Consider the following 19881-nt stretch of genomic DNA (forward strand, 5'->3'; position numbering starts at 1 on the left):
AATTTATCATAATTCACAATTAAGTAACAGAATTTTAAGTGATTATAAAAATTTTTAAATTTCAAAAATTTCAATTCACCAAATTTTTATTTGTTCGAATTTTTATTTGCATGAATTGTTATTTGATAGAATTCTTAAAATGACGAATCTGCATTTGTTCGAAATTGTGAATTATCAAATAAAAATACGATAGAAAGATTTTGTCGTTATTTTCAAAATCAACCGCGCAGAAATTATAAAAAAGAATTATGATTGGTCAATTTTTAAAATTGCTCCGAAATCTTTATGTCTATTGTTTGTTCTAATTCTAAATAAAAAGTTGTGTAAAGAGAAATTCTGTAAAATAAAAATTCCGAAAAATACAAATTCGATACCTAAAAAGTTTTGCAAAATAAAAATTTATTTAAAAAAAATTCTGTCAAATACTAATTTGAAACATGAAAAATTCATCTAAAAAATAATTATGAATATAATTCTTGAAAATAAAAAATTTTTAATTATATATATTTTTAAAAATAATTTTTATTATAAATAATACAACAATGTTGATTTAAATAATTATAACATTTCTGTTTTTCTGTACGGAAGGTTACGGTGCATAAATATTATGTTATGACGTTGTCATGTTTTTATGTCTATTATTAAAAATATTATTATTTTGATCCACCGATTTAACAGACTTTTCATTTAATCGATTCTTTATATTACAGAATTTTTAAATTGAAAATTCGTAAAACAGAATTTCTATTTGATATACAATTTTCATTTTCGACAAAAATTTCATTTGGGTTATTCCATTTTATTTCACCTGTAGTCGTTGCGGCCTATTTTTAGAAAAATTTGATATTTCGTATTAATGACTTTGAATATCCGTACAATTCATTTTTGACAATTATTTTATGAAATTTTTTTTTATTTACGTTGAAATTTAGTTTTTAAATCAGATAAAATCCTGAAAAGTTCAGCATTCAACGTAAAATTTCTCATATTTCTATATTATAAAATAAAAAGCCAACATATCATGTGAAAGTACATGAAAAGTACTTATTGTTAGGTAATAATAAATTTTATAAAATTTATAAACTTTCTTGGAAAATATAAATAAAATGTGACAAATTTTGACATTTTACAGATAAGTTTGAATATTAAATTTCACGTAGTATTTTGGCCTTTTTTACACAATTATCAATTAACATTGGTATATTAGACTATTTTTAACAAATATCAATGAAAAAAAATTTACTAACTAAATTATTTCTGTTCTTTTTTATAAAACTTCCAAAGCTGTCAAACTAACCTATTTTCCGTTCAACTCAACTTAAAAACTAAATTTCAACGTAAATAAAAAAAAATTGCATAAAATAATTGTCAAAAATGAATTGTACGGATATTCAAAGTCATTAATACGAAATATCAAATTTTTCTAAAAATAGGCTGCAACGACTACAGGTGAAATAAAATGGAATTACCCATTTGTTAGAATAAACATTTTAGGCAAAAACATTTCGGTGCAAATTTCAAAAATTTTCTGGATAATTTCTGATTGATTAATTTCAAAATTCACGTCCAAAAGTTTTTGACCGAAGTTAATTAAATATTTATTTAGATATATTATTTAAAAAAAAAAACAATAAAAGTTAGGATTTATTTGCCACTTAGAAAATTGGAGCAAAATTGTTAACCTGCTTGTTTTGGGAGCTGTCTGAAAATCCGGACAAAGAAAATAAAAATAAGTTGAATTGCAATTCAAAGCACGTATTACTTATTCACTTGTATAGACGATTTGCGAAGTCATTAGAGAAGAGCCCTTACAATTTGAGATTTTACTGAGTGTAACAATTTTTTTTTTTTTTTTTTTTTTTTTTTTTATTTTATTCTTTCTTTCTTTTATAGCATATAAAACAGGGTCAATGTATAGAATTCTTTAATAAATAAAAATACACTTACGTATTGTGTTATTGAGATAAGTCGTATATCAAATAATATTCCACGTTTCTAAGGTTCACTAAACCAATGGGTGAAAAATATTTAATTTTATGTTTCTTTTGTGTTTGTATTTTCCTGTAATAGAAAATGTATTAAAATGTCAACACACTATCTAGGATTCTTTTCGAACACACATCACGTAACATCCTGCATATCTGATACGATCAAAGTTTCCTCAGATAGTAAATTCCTATGCTAAATTATTTTCTATGCGGTTTAAGAATATAAGATTTTCTGTGATTATAGTATAATATATGTTGGAGAAGAATAAATTGATTGGGAAAACAAATGTACTTTGATATTTTACAAATTATAATAATATTGGACAGTTAAAAGAGAAATATTGTTTGAAAACAATTTTTTAGGAAATTAAATTTTGGCAATTTTCGAATTTTCAAAATTTTAAATGTCGGATCGAATATGGCGGACTCTTTAAAATTCAACAAGATTTGTTCAAGGTCGTTTAACTCATTAACATAACCTTAAACTAAAAAGTAGTTTTTAACGGAACTAAAAATATATTTAAAATTGATTTCCTTCAAATTGGAAAGATCCAGTTGTACAATCCTAGATAGCATGGAAAGTTGCAGCAAGCTTGCTGCAAGCTTGTCTTGAGCTAGCGAAATGTCCCACCCAGGGCAAGCTTGCCGTGAAAGCTTGCTGTAAGCTTTCCAGGAAAGGTTGCTGCAATCTTGCCATGAAAGATTGCTACAAGATTGCTGCAAGCATACTAAGAATGATTGCGGCAAGCTTGCCGTGAAAGATTGCTGTAAGCTTGCTACGTATGGTTGCAGGAGAATTTCAACAAGCTTCTGGAAATGTTGCTGCAAGGTTGCTGCAAGCTTCCTGCAATTTTTTAAAAATACATTTTAAATTAAACAAAAATTTATTTGTTTTCTAAATTTGAAAATCCTTGTGACGTTTATTATTATTAATATTATGTCCTGTTTATTTTTATTTGGAAACTTAACGAGAAAATTTTCGAAACAAATTTGAGGGGACCGGCAATCTTTCACGGCAAGCTTGCCGCAATCATTCTTAGTATGCTTGCAGCAATCTTTCATAGCAAGATTGCAGCAACCTTTCCTGGAAAGCTTGCCCTGGGTGGGACTATTTCGCTAGCTCATACAAGCTTGCACGGTAAGCTTGCTGCAAGTTTCCGTGCTATCTGGGATTTTTAGAAAAAAAATTATTTTGCATTAAAATTTGTTACTAAATAGGAATTAGATATTAAACATTTGGTGTTTTTTCTTAAAAGTTATTAAATAAATAAAATTTGTTTATTAAATAGTTTGTTAAAGAAAATATTTATTAATCAAATTAAACCAAAGTAGATAATTTTTCAGAGATTAAAATGAAACATTGTTTATAAAAATTGAATAAAAATTAGAACCATCGATTCCTTTGAACTGTTCAAGTTACATTATAGTGTGTTAAAAAAAATTTTCTGACGAAATTTAAAATAAACGTTTTTTTTTTTTTTATTTTACAGTCGTATTCTTGAAGGAATCCTTCAGTCAATCAGTAGCTTTTGTCTTCTGATAACACTTTTGGTATACATTTGCATACCTTCTCTAAGGAATTTACATGGTAAAACATTAATGTGCCACGTTGGTAGTCTTTTTATTGCCTACGTTTGTCTCTCTTTGGTAACACTTGACGTTGCAAGAAGTCAGGAAGCTGTAGAAAACGAAGATCCTGTAAGAAAAACTTTATGCTCAATTCTAGGTTTGTATTTTTTATGTTTAGTTTCTATTATTTTTTTAAGTCTCGAAGAAGATATATAATATTTATTTATTTATTTACAAGTTAACGAGTTACAAAAAATAATAATTTAACTTTTAGTGAACTTTAGTAAAAAATAATACTAATTTTAAAAAAAAGGAATAATATTTAACTAAAATAAATAAAATTATTTGATTAAAATTAATATTTATTTAATAGTAGTCAAGTAGCCGATTATTGCACATTCACGAATTTTGATATGTGAGTGCAATTAAAAAAAAATTCAAGGTCGTCTAACATAACATTAAGAATAAATTTATTTCCAGTTTAGTCGTTTAATTTTTTTCCGTGTATTTATTAAACAAGTTCAAAATCTACCGGAATATAAATTACCTACCAATATTTAGCCTATTAAAAATGGGACGCATAATTATGTTCTAAAAATCATTAGTTTCAATTTTCATTTTGTGGAATTTCATTTGTTATAATTATTTTTGAGCCGAATTTTTATTTGTTCGAATTAGTATTTTGTAGAATTTTCATCAAAACGATTTTCTATATTACAGAATTTTTATATAACCGAAAATTCACTTCATAGAATTTTTATTTGTTCAAATTTTTATTTGTCAGAATTTTTATTTACTCGAATTTTCATTCAACATAATAGGCATTTTAAAGAATTTTTATTGGGTTGAATTTCATTGCACAGAAATTTCATTTTATTCTTTCAGATGAATTTTCATTTGTTCGAATTATTATTTGATATAATTTCCAAATAACCGATTTTTCTGCAGAATTTTTACTTAACCGAAAAATCATTTAACAGAATTTCTAATTGATAGAATTTTCATTTGTCCGAAATTGCAAATGTCCGAACAAACAAAGATTTCGGCACGATTTTTAAAATCAACCAATCACAATTTTATGGATAATTTTTGATTGGTTGATTTTAAAAATCGCGCCAAAATCGATTGTTTGTTCGGCCATTTGCAATTTTGGACAAATGAAAATTCTATCAATTAGAAATTCTGTTAAATGATTTTTCGGTTAACGGTGTTCCGTAATGGCAAGCAGGGTTGTCTTTTAAAAATGAGATACATTTAATTTCAAAAATATTATTCTCCCAATTCGGACAGAAATGGCAAAATCGGAAAAAATACCAGTTATCCTGAGTTTGTGTACTTTCATTTGCCTCCAAGAAATTAAAAATTTATTCACATATAAAACGACGTAGGAAGTAAAATAGGGAAGAGTATAAACATTTGTGTAGTACTGAAATTTACCGTCTGGGGCAGCACCTGACGACTACAAAAAAATTTCTTATTTTACTTTTTGATGTCGTTTATTGTAATGAATTTTCAATTTCTTGTGCGTAAATAATAGTACAACATTTCAGGATAACTGGTATTTTTTTCGATTTTTCCGTTTCTATCCGAGTTGAGAGAAAAATCATTTTTAAATTAAATGCAACTACGAGGAGCCAAATTTTGAATGACAACCACTGCTTGCCATTACAGAACACCGTTAAGTAAAAATTCTGCAGTACAAAAAATCTGTTATATGCAAATTATATCAAATAATAATTTGAACAAATGAAAATTCATCTGAAAGAATAAAATGAAAATCCTATACAATGAAATTCTACCCAATAAAAATTCTTTATATTTGCCTATTACGTTAAATGAAAATTCGAGCAAATAAAAATTTTGTGAAGAGAATTTTCGATTATATAAAAATTCTGTAATATAGAAAATCGTTTTGATGAAAATTCTGCAAAATACTAATTCGAATAAATAAAAATTCGGCTGAAAAATAATTATGACAATTGAAATTCCATAAAATGAAAATTCTAACTAATGATTTTCAGAACATAATCATGCGTCCCTTAAAAACAGATTTTTTTTACACCATAATAATTCGTCTCGTGATGAGAAAAATATTTAAAAAATCTCTAATTTTGGGAAGAGTAAAAAAAAAATTTTTTTTGTTTTTTCCCCAGGAAATACTTTGCTGTTTGCTTTTATTTCATCTTTTTCGTGGCTCAACGTTATGTGCTTTGACATTTGGTGGACATTTAGGTAAGTCTACTTGTTTATCGTAGTTAATTAAAACTTTTCAACATACAAACATATTTAGCCTTAATTACAAAAAATAAATATAGATATAAACAGCTGAATAATTACAGATACATCTGTATTTGTTTCATAAACGTTTTTTTTTGCATACAAAATATTATATATAACATCGAAGAATCAAAAAATATTTTTCGCACATGAATTAGAAAGTTATATTTAAATGTATATTTTCTAAAAACATGGTTGGAACAAATTTGTTGGCAGAATTAACGAACATTAAATAAACAATATTTCATTAGACATTGATTTCTAATAAATGATAATTTAATCTCTGAAACCTTTAATAATGGTTTGTTTGTTGAAATAGAAGCACAAATATTTTATGATGTAGATTTAGTGTGAAATTCTGCTAATATGTAAAATTATTGATCTCAACACTGACGATATATATTTACGAATATGTCGGCTTTCTGACTCATCACAAAATTCATTAACAGCGACCACATTGTAATTCATTAAGACTTTTAATATCCATTTCGAGCTTGGCTTGGAATATAAATATATACATTAAAATATAAAATTACAATGTACATACTATAAACTATTCTTCTAAGAGTAATTCTATCTTTACAATTTCTTTTCGAAAAAATAATAAATTACATTTTTTCATTTAATTATAATACATTTTTTTTTTTTTTTAATAAAGTTTAAAAGTTATCGCGTGTTATTAGCATTTTAGATTATAAATATGTTACACGATGAGAAAAGATGCAGTTCAGACTTTAATAAATTATAAAGTAGAAGCTGTTTTTTTTTTTTTTAAATGTTTTGCCTATAATGACTATTGTAATTTTTAAGTCAGCTTGCAATGTTAATTTGTCGACCGGATTTCTCGTAAAATACTGAATGAATTAATTTGAAATTTTTTGAAAAAAATTTAAAACATGGGTAGCGATTATGTATTTTGATTTACCATTGACGTCAAAGTCATTTTCATTTTGACTTCGTAGTCAAATGTCATTTTACATAGTTTTACGTAAAATGATTGTTTTGATTTGTTAAATTGTAATAACCACAATTTCGAAGTATAATTACTTTTTTCCCTTTATTAAAAATTTAAGAATAAAAACTTTATTTAGGAATTAAATGATGAAAAAGTGAAGTAAGTAATTTTAAAAAGATCAAGACAGCATTACAAGGATTTTTAAAAAAACTTTTCTAACTTTAACAAACTAAGGAAAAGTAAGAGGTTAAAAAAACTTTAATTTATGAAATATAATGAAAACATTAATATTATTTTATTTATTTATTCATTCACATATGTTAAGAGGAAAAATTGAAAGAATTATTTAAATATTACTATTTATATATAATTAATTACAGTTTAAATAAAATTAATCGTTAATTTTTATTTACACAAATATAAATAACAGTCTCGTTATACTGAATTTATGTTTAGGAATTAATTGTAATTACATTATGCCAAAAAATTGAGTATTTTAAATAATAATTTATGTTGAGCATTTTCTATTTTAAATTACATCAATAAATTATTATCTACAAAATGTCAATTTGCTCAAAACAGTAGAAAACTAATTTAAGTTAAAATTATTTTAGGAAAAAAATATTTCATCGGTCAAATGTAAGTAATTTTTTATGTTTTGAATTATCTTTTAAACGACATAATTTCTTCTTTAATTTTTGATATTTTAGTTTATTTTATTCTGACTACATTTATAAAAATGAAAATAAGGCATTATTCAAAACAATTATAACATATCCCTGGTTTCAACATTAAAAAATACTTACCGTTGACAGATGAAATAATTCTTTATTAAATAATTTTAACCTAATTATTAATCTTTTAAAAATTCCTTAATTATACCGCTTTTTTAACTGTTTAAAATTACTTACTTTACTTTTTTATAATTTAATTCCTAAATAAATTGTGGATATTACAATTTGACAAATCAAAACAATAATTTTACGTAAAACTACGAAAAATGACATTTGACTTCGAAGTCAAAATGAAAATGACTTTAACGTCAAAGTTAAATCAAAATACATAATCGCTACCATGATGAAGAAAAGTACAGCGTGTCTGAGGCAACTTTAATTGACAGTGTTATGTATATGAGATTTTTTTGTGGTTTATTATTTCTTCACCCCACAAAAATTTATAATCAAAAACGTAAAATATCCGCTTGGCCCTTTTAAAAAAAGTCACTGTTTTAATGTACATAATTGTTGGTTATTTATTAAAATAATAAAGTTTTTAAAAAAATTACTCATCCAAGAGTATACATACAGAGAAATGTTTTATTTGAAACAAATATAATGTATTTGAATTAAATAAACGTATATTTGTCTCAGAGCCTAATAACTTTTTTATTTAGTATATAAATAAAAATTTTATTTGTCATGAATAAATTTTTTATTTAAATCAAAAAAAAATTTATTTCTCACAAATAAATATTTATTTGAAACAAATAAAAATTTACTTGGCTCTGAGACAAATATATCTTTTCTCTGGGTGTAGTACGCCTCCATCATAGGGTTTCCTAGCGGTTACCATATAGAACGATTTATCAATTTTCAAGTTTCAACAGTATCAAGTCTCAACAATATCATGTCTCAACACTCTCAAGTCTCAACAGTCTCAAGTGAATTAAAAGTGCAGTGTAAGTGAAGTGAAAGTAAAGTGAATATCAAGTGAAGTGAAATGAAGTTACAAAATATAGCACCCCAGGTCAGCTAATTATTAATTTAACGTTGAATTTTTCTTTTTTACTCCAATTAATTGCAAGCGAAAAGTTATCTAAAATAACTAAAAGTTTTATTGGAATAGTTAAATATTTCTGTAAAGCATCAAAAGTTATAAAGCTATTCTAGTAAATATTTAACGCTGATGTTGTTCAAAAGTTTCGACCTGTAATTAAATATTCTTTGAAATGATTATAAATAATAAGACTGAATATAATCAATTCATAGCATTTTATGTAGTAATTTATTTTGGTTTAGATAAATGTGATTTGAATTTAAAACAATTATTAGTAAATAAAATATAAATAACTCACATTATAGGTTTTACTAATTTAGATTTAAAGTTTGAATGTACAGTCCAAAAAGTTCGCTGTATTTTGATGATTTATTTACTTCGACTTTTAAATACATTTTCATATTAGCTAAATATATAATATATAATAATATACGTATTATAGCTAAATATAGGTATACTTATATATTTTTGTATTAATGTTGACAATTAATTTTTTATTAAGTACAAAAGATGGTTGTATATCAACAAAAAAAAACTGGTTATATATAGTAAATGTAAAACTAGTTTTATTTTACAACTTAAGTTATAAAAACAAGTTTCTTCGTTTGAGACATTTGCGTGGTTATTTTTAAGATACTTTTAAGTGTCTTCAAGATGCATAAATTAAACACTTATTTACAAAAGACATTTGTAAATGTTTCAGTATCATCTTTTGAGACATTTTACAAGTCGTTCGTTTTTGTATTTATAGTATTCATGTACAAACGTTGTAGTTAAATTTTGAATTATTTTTCAGAACGTAAGCTTAAAATACTTACTGTATATATTGACATTTGTTAAACATTGCGTGATATCAGATTATTATGTAACTAAGAGAAAATATTAATTTGCGAGAAAATCGTTAATTATTTAATGGATTCCTAAAACCAGAGAAGAACCAATAAAGAGTGTGTATGTATGTAAAACTGCGATATACATGTATGTGAAAAAAAAATTTATTTCATTAAAATTCCTGTTTTATTGAATAAATATTTTATTAATGAGAAAGTGAAAGTAAATATTTTACTAAGTAATATTATATGTGTAAATAATATAGTAATAAGTAATAATATCAAGTCAATGTAACAAGTAACTTTTTTATTTAAGTAACATTAAAATCAGTTTTTATCTTTTAATTAAAAATTTCGATATATCGAAGTAATTGATATATCGAAATAATCGATATATCGAAGTAATCGATACATCTAAGTAATCGATACATCTAAGTAATCGATACATCTAAGTAATCGATATATCGAAGTAAACGATATATCGAAGTAATGGTTATATCGAAGTAATCGAAATAATAGATATATCGATACATCTAAGTAATCGACATAAACGATATATCAAAGTAATGGTTATATCGAAGTAATCGAAATAATAGATATATCGAAGTATTCGATATATCGAAGTAATCGATATATCAAAGTAATCGAAATAATCGATATATCGAAGTAATTGATATATCGAAGTAATCGAAATAATAGATATATCGAAGTATTCGATATATCGAAGTATTCGATATATCGAAGTAATCGATATATCGAAGTTATCGATATATCGAAATAATCGATACATCTAAGTAATCGTCATAAACGATATATCGAAATAATTGATATATCGAAGTAAACGATATATCGATGTAATCGAAATAATCGATATATCGAAGTAATTGATATGTCGAAGTAAACGATATATCGAAGTAATGGTTATATCGAAGTAATCGAAATAATAGATATATCGATACATCTAAGTAATCGACATAAACGATATATCAAAGTAATGGTTATATCGAAGTAATCGAAATAATAGATATATCGAAGTATTCGATATATCGAAGTAATCGATATATCAAAGTAATCGAAATAATCGATATATCGAAGTAATTGATATATCGAAGTAATCGAAATAATAGATATATCGAAGTATTCGATATATCGAAGTAATCGATATATCGAAGTATTTGATATATCGAAGTTATCGATATATCGAAATAATCGATACATCTAAGTAATCGTCATAAACGATATATCGAAATAATTGATATATCGAAGTAAACGATATATCGATGTAATCGAAATAATCGATATATCGAAGTAATTGATATGTCGAAGTAAACGATATATCGAAGTAATGGTTATATCGAAGTAATCGAAATAATAGATATATCGAAGTATTCGATATATCGAAGTAATCGATACATCTAAGTAATCGTCATAAACGATATATCGAAATAATCGATATATCAAAGTAAACGGTATATCAAAGAAATCGATATATCGAAATAATCGATATATCGAAGTAAACTATATATCGAAGTAATCGAAATAATCGATATATAAAAATAAACCATACGTCGAAATTTGTTTAAATAAATAAATTTTTTTTTTTTTTGATACTATAAATATTTATATAACAATACTTACGAATTATGCCTAAAAATAACTGATTCTTAAAAAAAAAATATTTCTCTACATCAAAGACTAAATAAATTTTCATTTTTTTTGCAGAAGTACGAGATCACCAAATGGGTCTACTCAAAGTAGAGGACAAAGGAATAGATTTATTATTTATTGCGTATATGCTTGGGGTGTTGCCTGTATAGTAACATTTCTCTGCATATTACTGGATTACACTGATATTTTAAATTACAAGGATCGTCCTCGCATTGGTGTGGATAGATGCTGGTTTCTGCGTGAGTATTTTAAATAAATTATAAACCATTGGAAACTGAGAATTGATAAAAAAAAAATATTTCTATAAATATCTGATTTTTTAAAAATATTTTATGTTTAATTTTGATTAATATTATATCAAAAAAAGATTTTATAGTACAAAAAAAAAAAAAGGAAACGAAAATATTACAGTGGACCTTGATGAAGAGTTACTTAACTTATGCACAATTAATATATAATTAAAAAGTTTCTTAAGAAGAAAATCTATGCTACGATCGATCGAGCTTTTCCGATTCAAATGTCATTAGACTTAAATTAAGAGAGGAACGGAACGTGAAACGAGAGTCATTAGTATTTCAATCGCCGTGACTGGGAGTAGAAATCGTTGGATGATAGAAAAGGAAGACAGGAAAATTAATTAAATGCCCGAAGCCGCGAAGGGACTCGGGAGTTAGAAACTACGTTATAGCGCATTAAGCTATTATAAGAGAGCACAGCGCAGATGCTTACATATAATAAATTCGTGATCTAAAATGAAATGTTCCATTTTCTCGAAAAGAACTTCTTTAATACAAATATAATCCTCTTTCAAATTGAAATTCAAAAAGTTTAATTTAAATAATTTACCAAACTTGTACTTACATTGAAGATAAAAATATTAAGTGTTGTAATGTATATATATTTTTTTTTTTATTTTAAAAACCTAGTTCTTAAAAAGTCACTTCTAAAAGTCGATTTTCCCAACAATATATCAGATTATTTATTTTATTTATTTTTTTTATATTCGTTTGACCTTTATAAACGATTATAGTCTTTTATTGTTCGTTTTCCGATTTTTCTTTTATTAAGAAAAAGAACTTTAATGATTGCCGGCTTTCACTGGGAACTTTTTCTCGATATTTTACGTCACCATAGTTCTTTTAATGGCTGACAACAAATACTTGTTCTTTAGTGAAGTTTAACAACGTTCGAAAAGAGGATGAAAAATGTACAATAAAAAAAAATAAAAGAAAACTTCAAAATGTACTTTCAAATCTGTTTCAAATTGTTTTTGATGCATTCTATTGAAAGTGCAATAAATAAATAATAACATAAAATATATAGAAATAAAATAAACAAATGTGTGCAATTTCTTTTTAATTAAACTATGTATATAGGTCAGAATATTTATGCCTTTTACTCTAATTACTGGTACGAAGTCACGCTAATGTTGTAGTTGTAAAATCTACATTTAATTTTATAAACTTCTCATATCTTTGTTTTCACCTAATTATGTAACAAAAATAATTTAACATTATTTTTAAAAAGATAAGCTAAATGTATTTCTCTGAAAATCCTCTTCTTAGCGATAGTATTATTTCTTCTAGTAAAAACCACTTTGGAAAGCTTTTTCTTAAATAATAGTTTCTATCTAAATCTAAATTAAAGAAAAAAAAAAATCGAAACAGCTTTCATTTATTTATTTATTTAATACAAAATTACAATTTATTTTTTTTATGTTTTTATTAAACGTGCAAAAAATTAGCAACATCATTTTGTTGTTTAAAAAAAAGAAATTATTTTTAATATTTATTTTAAATAAAATTTAAAATCAAAAAACGATTTTTTAACCCATAAATAATGAAAAACAAATTTTCAATTTAAATTGTACTAGTCAAGCACAAAAATAAAAAAATCATATCAGTTACAAAAAAAATTGAAAATTTTTCAAAATAATCAATTTCAAATTCTAAAATATTTTTTTTTATTCATAAATACAAAAAAAAATTAATATTTTTCCAAAAAAAAAAAAATTTTGTGCTGAATTTTACAAGTCTAGCACAAAAAAGAAACAATCATAACATTTATGAAAAATTAATTTTTCAAAAAAATTTAATTTTAAAACTTAAAAAAAAAACACATTTTTTTAATACAGAAATATGCAGAAATTATTACATTTCAAAATTAAATTTTGTCCTGAGTTCTACAATACACCAGTAAAATTTTTACACAATATTTGTTTTTTAAAAATAATAATTTTTTAATATTTTTGAGTAAAATAACGAAACCTAATTTTTGAATTTTTAAAATTGAATTTTTTAAAAAACTTTTTAATTTTTCGTAAACATTTTAATTGTAGTAGTTTTTGCTCGATTAGCACAATTCAGCACAAAAATTATTTTTGAAAAATACTAATTTTTAAATACTCTGGATAAAAAAATATTTTTTTGAATTTTAAAATTAAATTAATTTGAAAAATTTTCAATTATCCCGTGTGGAAAAGTGATGTGGGCCCCCAGCGGGGGCCCTTATGGATCGCCCTCATGCCATGAGGGCCGCATATGGATGATCCATAGGGGCCCCTCATGGAAACGACATGCTCATCGATGAGGGCGCCCGCATGGGCGATCCATGAGGGTGCCCCTACGGGCGCCCTTATGGGCCCTCACGTTTGCCCTCATCTTGCCCTCAAGTTTGCCATAATGTTTTTTAATCAATAATATTAATAATAAAAGTTAATTAATAATAAATAAGCTTAAGTTATGAATAAATAACATATTTATTTAATACTTATTCAATTTTAAATTAAATTCTTACTCAAATTGAATTTATTAATTAACGTTCTAATTAATTAACTGTCGGATATAATTAAAAGTAATAATAAATTAATTAATTAAAAAATTAAAAAATATGTAATTTATGCATACTATTAACGGATATTTTCATTTTTCAATTAATTCATACATAGAATTAATGATTAAACGCAAACCTGAGAAATAAATAAATCTAACGCATGGGGGGAATCGAACCTACGACCTACGGACTATGAGTCTAACGCTTTACCAACTACGCTACGCACGCTACTTCAAAACGAATGCTAACTTCTTGATGCTATTTAAACTTGAAAAATACCTAACAAAGAAAAGTGCTTAACATCATTTAGTTAAAGTTAAGATATTAAATTATATTTTCCAATCAAATGCAATTTATAAAATATAATTAATTATATGCTTTATGATTATTATCATGAATCATCTCAGGCGAATTTTCAAAAAAGTGTAAATATATTTTTATTAAAAACGCGTTTTTCGTTGTTCTGAATCATTGGAAACATTCATTTTTTGTTGATAAAAAAATATTTTATTTTTGGACTTAGAAAATTTTGCTAATCGATCATGAAGGCGATCCATGCGGGGCCCCTACGGTGCCCCTCATGGATTCGCCATATGGATCAGCCCTCATGGGCCCCCGCCGGGGGCCCCGAACTCTTGAGGGCAAGATCGTGGCTTTTTCCACACGGGATGAAACAAAATTTTTTTTTAATATTTGTGGATTAAAAATCATTTTTTGAATTTAAATTTAATTTGTTCGAATTATTATTATTATTATTATTATTTCATAGAATTTCCATAAAACAGAATTTATACTTAACCGAAAAATCATTTAAAAGAATTTCTAATTTTATTATTTTTTTTGTTGTATTTTTTGAGAAAAATTCAATTTTTTATTTGAAAATTAAAAAAAAAAAATTTTCTTCTACCAGTATCGGGCACTATTTAAATTATTGTAGAAAATATTTTTTAACGATGAAGACAATTTACTAACAAAAAAGAAGGAGCTTTTTTGTATTCTGAATTCAAAAATTTTTTTATCAAAATAACCACCATTTTTTTAATTTTGAAATATTTTTTAATTTATCTACCGAATTTTCAAATATAAAAATTATTGGTTCAAATAAAATTTATTTAAATTAAATAAAAATTATTTGGTTCAAGTAAATATTTATTTGATAATGGTAAATCCATATTTTCTTGAGGAAAAAAATTTTCATTTCTACCAAATAATCTGTATTTTAATCATTAATTTCAGTATTTGAAACAAAAATACTATTTAATTGAACATAAAAAAGAATTATTTGATAAAAATCAAAATGTTTCGATAATAGTCAATCAATCGATACAATATTTACTTTTTGGCTCTTGTCTCTCATATATATATATAAATTTTAATATATAAAAAAGATGAAACGATATTATTTATATTGTCATAAAAAAATGTGTCTATAACATTATAAAGGAAATAGAGCAGAAGTTTTGTGATAAGGAACATAATAATATATATATAATATCAAAAATATTCATGAAAAACTATATTAAAGTTTAATCACAAGAGATATGTGCAAAGAATTGAATTTTTTCATGGAATCGAAATTCGATCTGATCCCATGATAATTCTTGAATCAAATTTTGGTAATTTGCACAAAAAAAAAAAAAAAAAAAAAAAAAACTAATGGTTTAAGAAAATTGGAAACGTTAAAATCATTATAAATATGTGCAATATGGAAACTAGAAACGAGGGGCGTTTGAGAGATTATAGAAATCATGAACATATATCGTACTTTTAAAAATAGAAAAAAAAAATTAATTTCGGTATAAAAAACATATGTTGAAATATGTAATTTTACTTATATTTTACAGATGGACTTGGTATTGGAGAGCTAATCTTTTTCACAGGACCAGTGTCGATTATTTTGTTGATAAACTTAATATTCTTTATTATGACGTCAAGAAATTATAATAGAGTAAAAAGTCAGATTAAAAAAGTTATGGCGGAACCCACCGATCAGAGAAACCGACTGTTTGAAGCTGATAGGGATAAGTAAGTGTCTCATAGATTTTATTTTATTTTACGAACTTTAGGACAAGTCATTATTATTAAATTAATAAAGTGATAAGAATCAAGAAAATTTATTTTATTTCAAAAACAAACATTTTTTTTCATTAATTTTTATAAAATTAAAACAATATAGTCTAATTGAAAACCACAATTCAATTCGGGGAAGTTTTATTATGTATTAATATCCCACGGAGGGAAGAAATCTAAAAGTAGGGTTCAAATTAACTTTGAAACATACAATTTTGGACAAAATTAAAAAAAAAAAAAAAAATTTTCTTCGGTTCAAAATTAAATTCTATATCTAAATTCTAAGGACCTATAAGAGATGATTTTTTAATCTTTTTTTTTTTGTTTAAACTTTTAATGTTTTAATATTAATGAAAAAAAGTTTTAATTTTTTTGTAAAATTTTGTAAATTCTCATCGAATTTTCTTATTAAGGGGTGGCATCACCCTTATTTAAACCGTTTCAATTTAAATGATCACAGAAAGTATTTTATTTGTCAAAATAATAAAATCTTATTTGGAGCTCAGTTCAATATAATTGTACAAAAATTTCCGTGTAATATAAATTGTATCACGATTTAAATTTGAATTCACGTAAAAAATAAAGAATAAATTCGTTTGTGATATTATTTTATACTTTTTAAAGATTAATATAATAATTATTAATAAAAATAGAAAACTTTGAAATTGACTTTGATTATTTGTTGATAAAAATTTTTGAAATACAAAAACATTTTTTTATTATTTGTATACCCCTTGAAATTAATTGTATGTTCAAATTTATTGACCCTGTAACTAGAGATTTTTTTTTATATTTGAATCAAATTTAATAAAAAAAGAATTTTTGTTTCAGAACCAAATAAATATTTATATTATATCTTTCAAATAAATGTTATTTATGGCAAAGAAAATTTTTATTTAAAATTAAAACAAATAAATATTTATTTAGCTTAGCAAGATATATATATATATTTTTTTTTTTCTTTGGTTGTAAGAAAGCAAAGTGTGAGTGTTTGATAAAATGAACACAGAAAAAAAAATCATACTGCAAATTGGCAGAGGTTCTTTGAGATTAATCGTGGAAGGAAATCCTTTTTGATTTGCTCGAGCGAAGAAAAGCCATGTTAATTTTGTTTGAGTGTGGAAGGGACGACAAAAGCAGAAGATCGATTCTATCTTGATTACTCTGAAGCTAGTGCTAGAAATAATACTACTTTGCCAAGTGTTAACCGAGTTGCTAAACTTCTTAAGTTTTCTTCATAAAATAAATTAGATAACAAAGTTGTCCTTTGTATTTTAGTATCATGTCAATATTATATATTGTAATATAAACATTTATTTAAAATGTCATACAATTAAATAAAATACATTATAATTTACTTTTTATAAAATTATACTTTTTTTTTAATATTAATTATTATTTTTTTTTCTATTTTCAGATTAGTTATGAACGTAAAACTCTTCATTGTCATGGGAATAACTTGGATATGTGAAATAATATCAAATTATTTGAATATTTTTGTTCCACGTCTTTTGGAATATAAATTCTTTTTAGTTTTCGATTTAATTAATTGTCTTCAGGGTGTTTTTATATTTGTTCTTTTTATAATGAAAGAAAGAGTTTATAAAGCTTTATTCCAGAGATTGTTTGACAAAAATGAAACAAGTCATACAAGTAACACAAGCAATAATAGTAATCCAAAAAATATGAAGAAAAGCTCCAGTAATTCAACAGTAATGACGACTTTTGCCATATCTCGTGATATCAAATAATTTACCAAACGTATCACAAATCATTGCAGAATCAAAATACAATGTATGAAAAAAAAATCGGGACGCATGATTATGTTCTAAAAATCATAAGTTAAAATTTTTATTTTATGGAATTTCATTTGTCATAATTATTTTTGAGCCGAATTTTTATTTATTCGAATTTGTATTTTGCAGAATTTTCATCAAAACGATTTTCTATATTTCAAAATTTTAAAGAATTTTTATTGGGTAGAATTTCATTGCATAGAATTTTCTTTCAGATGAATTTTCTGATTTTTTTTTTTATTTCGATGCGATTTTTAAACTCAACCAATCAAAAATTATCCGTAAAATTGTGATTGGTTGAATTTAAAAAATTGCGTCAAATTTTTTTGTCGATTGTTTGTTCGGACATTTGCAATTTCGGACAAATGAAAATTCATCTGAAAGAATAAAATGAAAATTCTCTGCAATGAAATTCTACCCAATAAAAATTCTTTAAAATGCCTATTATGTTAAATGAAAATTCGAGTAAATAAAAATTCTGACAAATAAAAATTCGAACAAATAAAAATTTTGTGACGTGAATTTTTGGTTTATATAAAAATTCTGTAATATAGAAAATCTTTTTGATGAAAATTCTGCAAAATACTAATTCGAACAAATAAAAATTCGACTCAAAAATAATTGTGACAAATGAAATTCGATAAAATAAAAATTCTAACTAATGATTTTTAAAACATAATTATGCGTCGCAAAAAATCATTGTCAATTTTAATTGACAAAAAAAAAATACTGTAAGCATTTATGTTCATAAGAAAAATATGTTTATACCTATTATGTTATATTTTTATAAATGTTAATTTTTTAAGTAAAATTGTCTTTGTTTAACAATATATGTAAGCGAAAAGAATTATATGTTTGATGTAAAATGAATGTTTTGAAATGTAATGCGCCGAATATTAATTGTTTACCAAAGAAACTAATGATAATTATTATAATTGCATAATTCTACGAAATTTATTGTAATTTTTTATTACTTACTTAAAACTCATAATAATTTTTTTTTTAAATTGTTATTGATAGTAAAAGTGATTTTATACTGAAGTGCAATTAAAAAAAAAATTAATATTTTAAATTTTATCATTTATTAGCCATGGCAAATGTGGTATAACTAAATGACTTTTAAACACATTTATAAAAAGTAAAAATATTTTTATATATTATAGACATTTCTTATAAGATTGTATTATTTTTATTTTAAAGTTTTTATGTTTTATAATTCTGCGTATTTTTAGTATGTTAATATTTTTATATATAAATAAACTTTTTTTTTTTAAATATAATCCGTATTTTTAATATTTATAGAAATTAAATTTTTAACCATTTTTTTTCTAGTTCCTACAATTTTTTTACGAAACGTTTACAATGATTATGATCAACAATTAAAAATTTTTAAAAAATTTTCACGCGAAAAATAATAAAATTTTTTGCCTACAAATTTGTTTCTTTTTTTAAATTTGTCGATGAAAAAACGTTGCAAAAATTTTTTCAGGTTAAAAATTATTATTTTTAATTAAAATATATTTTTTCTTCTAAATCGTTGATCATAAATGTTGTAAATTTTACCAACGCGGTTAGAGTTCAGAAAATTTGGTTTAGACTATGTAAATTGATAAAATCAACGGGTTTTTTTTTTCTAAATTTCCATAACAAATGGGAATATTTCTAGAATTTTTAACCTTTAGATGTCACATGTTTATGCAATAATTATACCGACTCGTGTGTAACGAAGAATAACAAAATCGAGATTCGGGTCGAAAAAAAACACTCTTGAAGATAATATAACCAAAACTTAGTTTTCATTTTAAGTTTTCTGTACAAATAAAAAAGTTTTGTCGAAGTTTCTCTTTCGCGTTGTAATATTTATTTAAAAATTAAATATAATCAAATTAGTTTTTTAAAACAAAAGGTTCGTTTTCTAATTTGCAAATCAGGAGTATTAGTTTTCGTACAATGAAAAATGATACTAGGTTCGAAAAAAAGGTTTAAAAAAAAAGTTGCTAATTTCGGAATAAGTTTCTTTAAAATTCCAAATTCGAAAATTTAATTCACGAAGCTGAAGTACACAACGTTTATCAACGAAATTTTTTTTAAAGTTGTATATTCATTCAAAAATTGTTTAC

General features: G+C 24.1%; 1 protein-coding gene across 1 annotated transcript in view; it reads left to right on the forward strand.

Moving 5' to 3' along the window:
- The window catches only part of LOC127279790 (G-protein coupled receptor Mth2-like), a 28004-nt gene extending 8973 nt beyond the window's left edge, over positions 1 to 19031 (forward strand). Inside the window, exons 4-8 of the mRNA XM_051302363.1 lie at positions 3479 to 3714; positions 5711 to 5789; positions 11118 to 11302; positions 15740 to 15920; positions 17383 to 19031. Coding sequence (XP_051158320.1) covers positions 3479 to 3714; positions 5711 to 5789; positions 11118 to 11302; positions 15740 to 15920; positions 17383 to 17716 — 1015 coding nt within the window. The 3' untranslated portion in view covers positions 17717 to 19031. The remainder of the gene's footprint in view (positions 1 to 3478; positions 3715 to 5710; positions 5790 to 11117; positions 11303 to 15739; positions 15921 to 17382) is intronic.
- Positions 19032 to 19881: the final 850 nt, after the last annotated feature.

Source organism: Leptopilina boulardi, unplaced genomic scaffold (assembly GCF_019393585.1).
Source record: "Leptopilina boulardi isolate dan_hultmark-lab unplaced genomic scaffold, ZJU_Lbou_2.1 LbouV2_223, whole genome shotgun sequence".
Classification (NCBI taxonomy): domain Eukaryota; kingdom Metazoa; phylum Arthropoda; class Insecta; order Hymenoptera; family Figitidae; genus Leptopilina; species Leptopilina boulardi.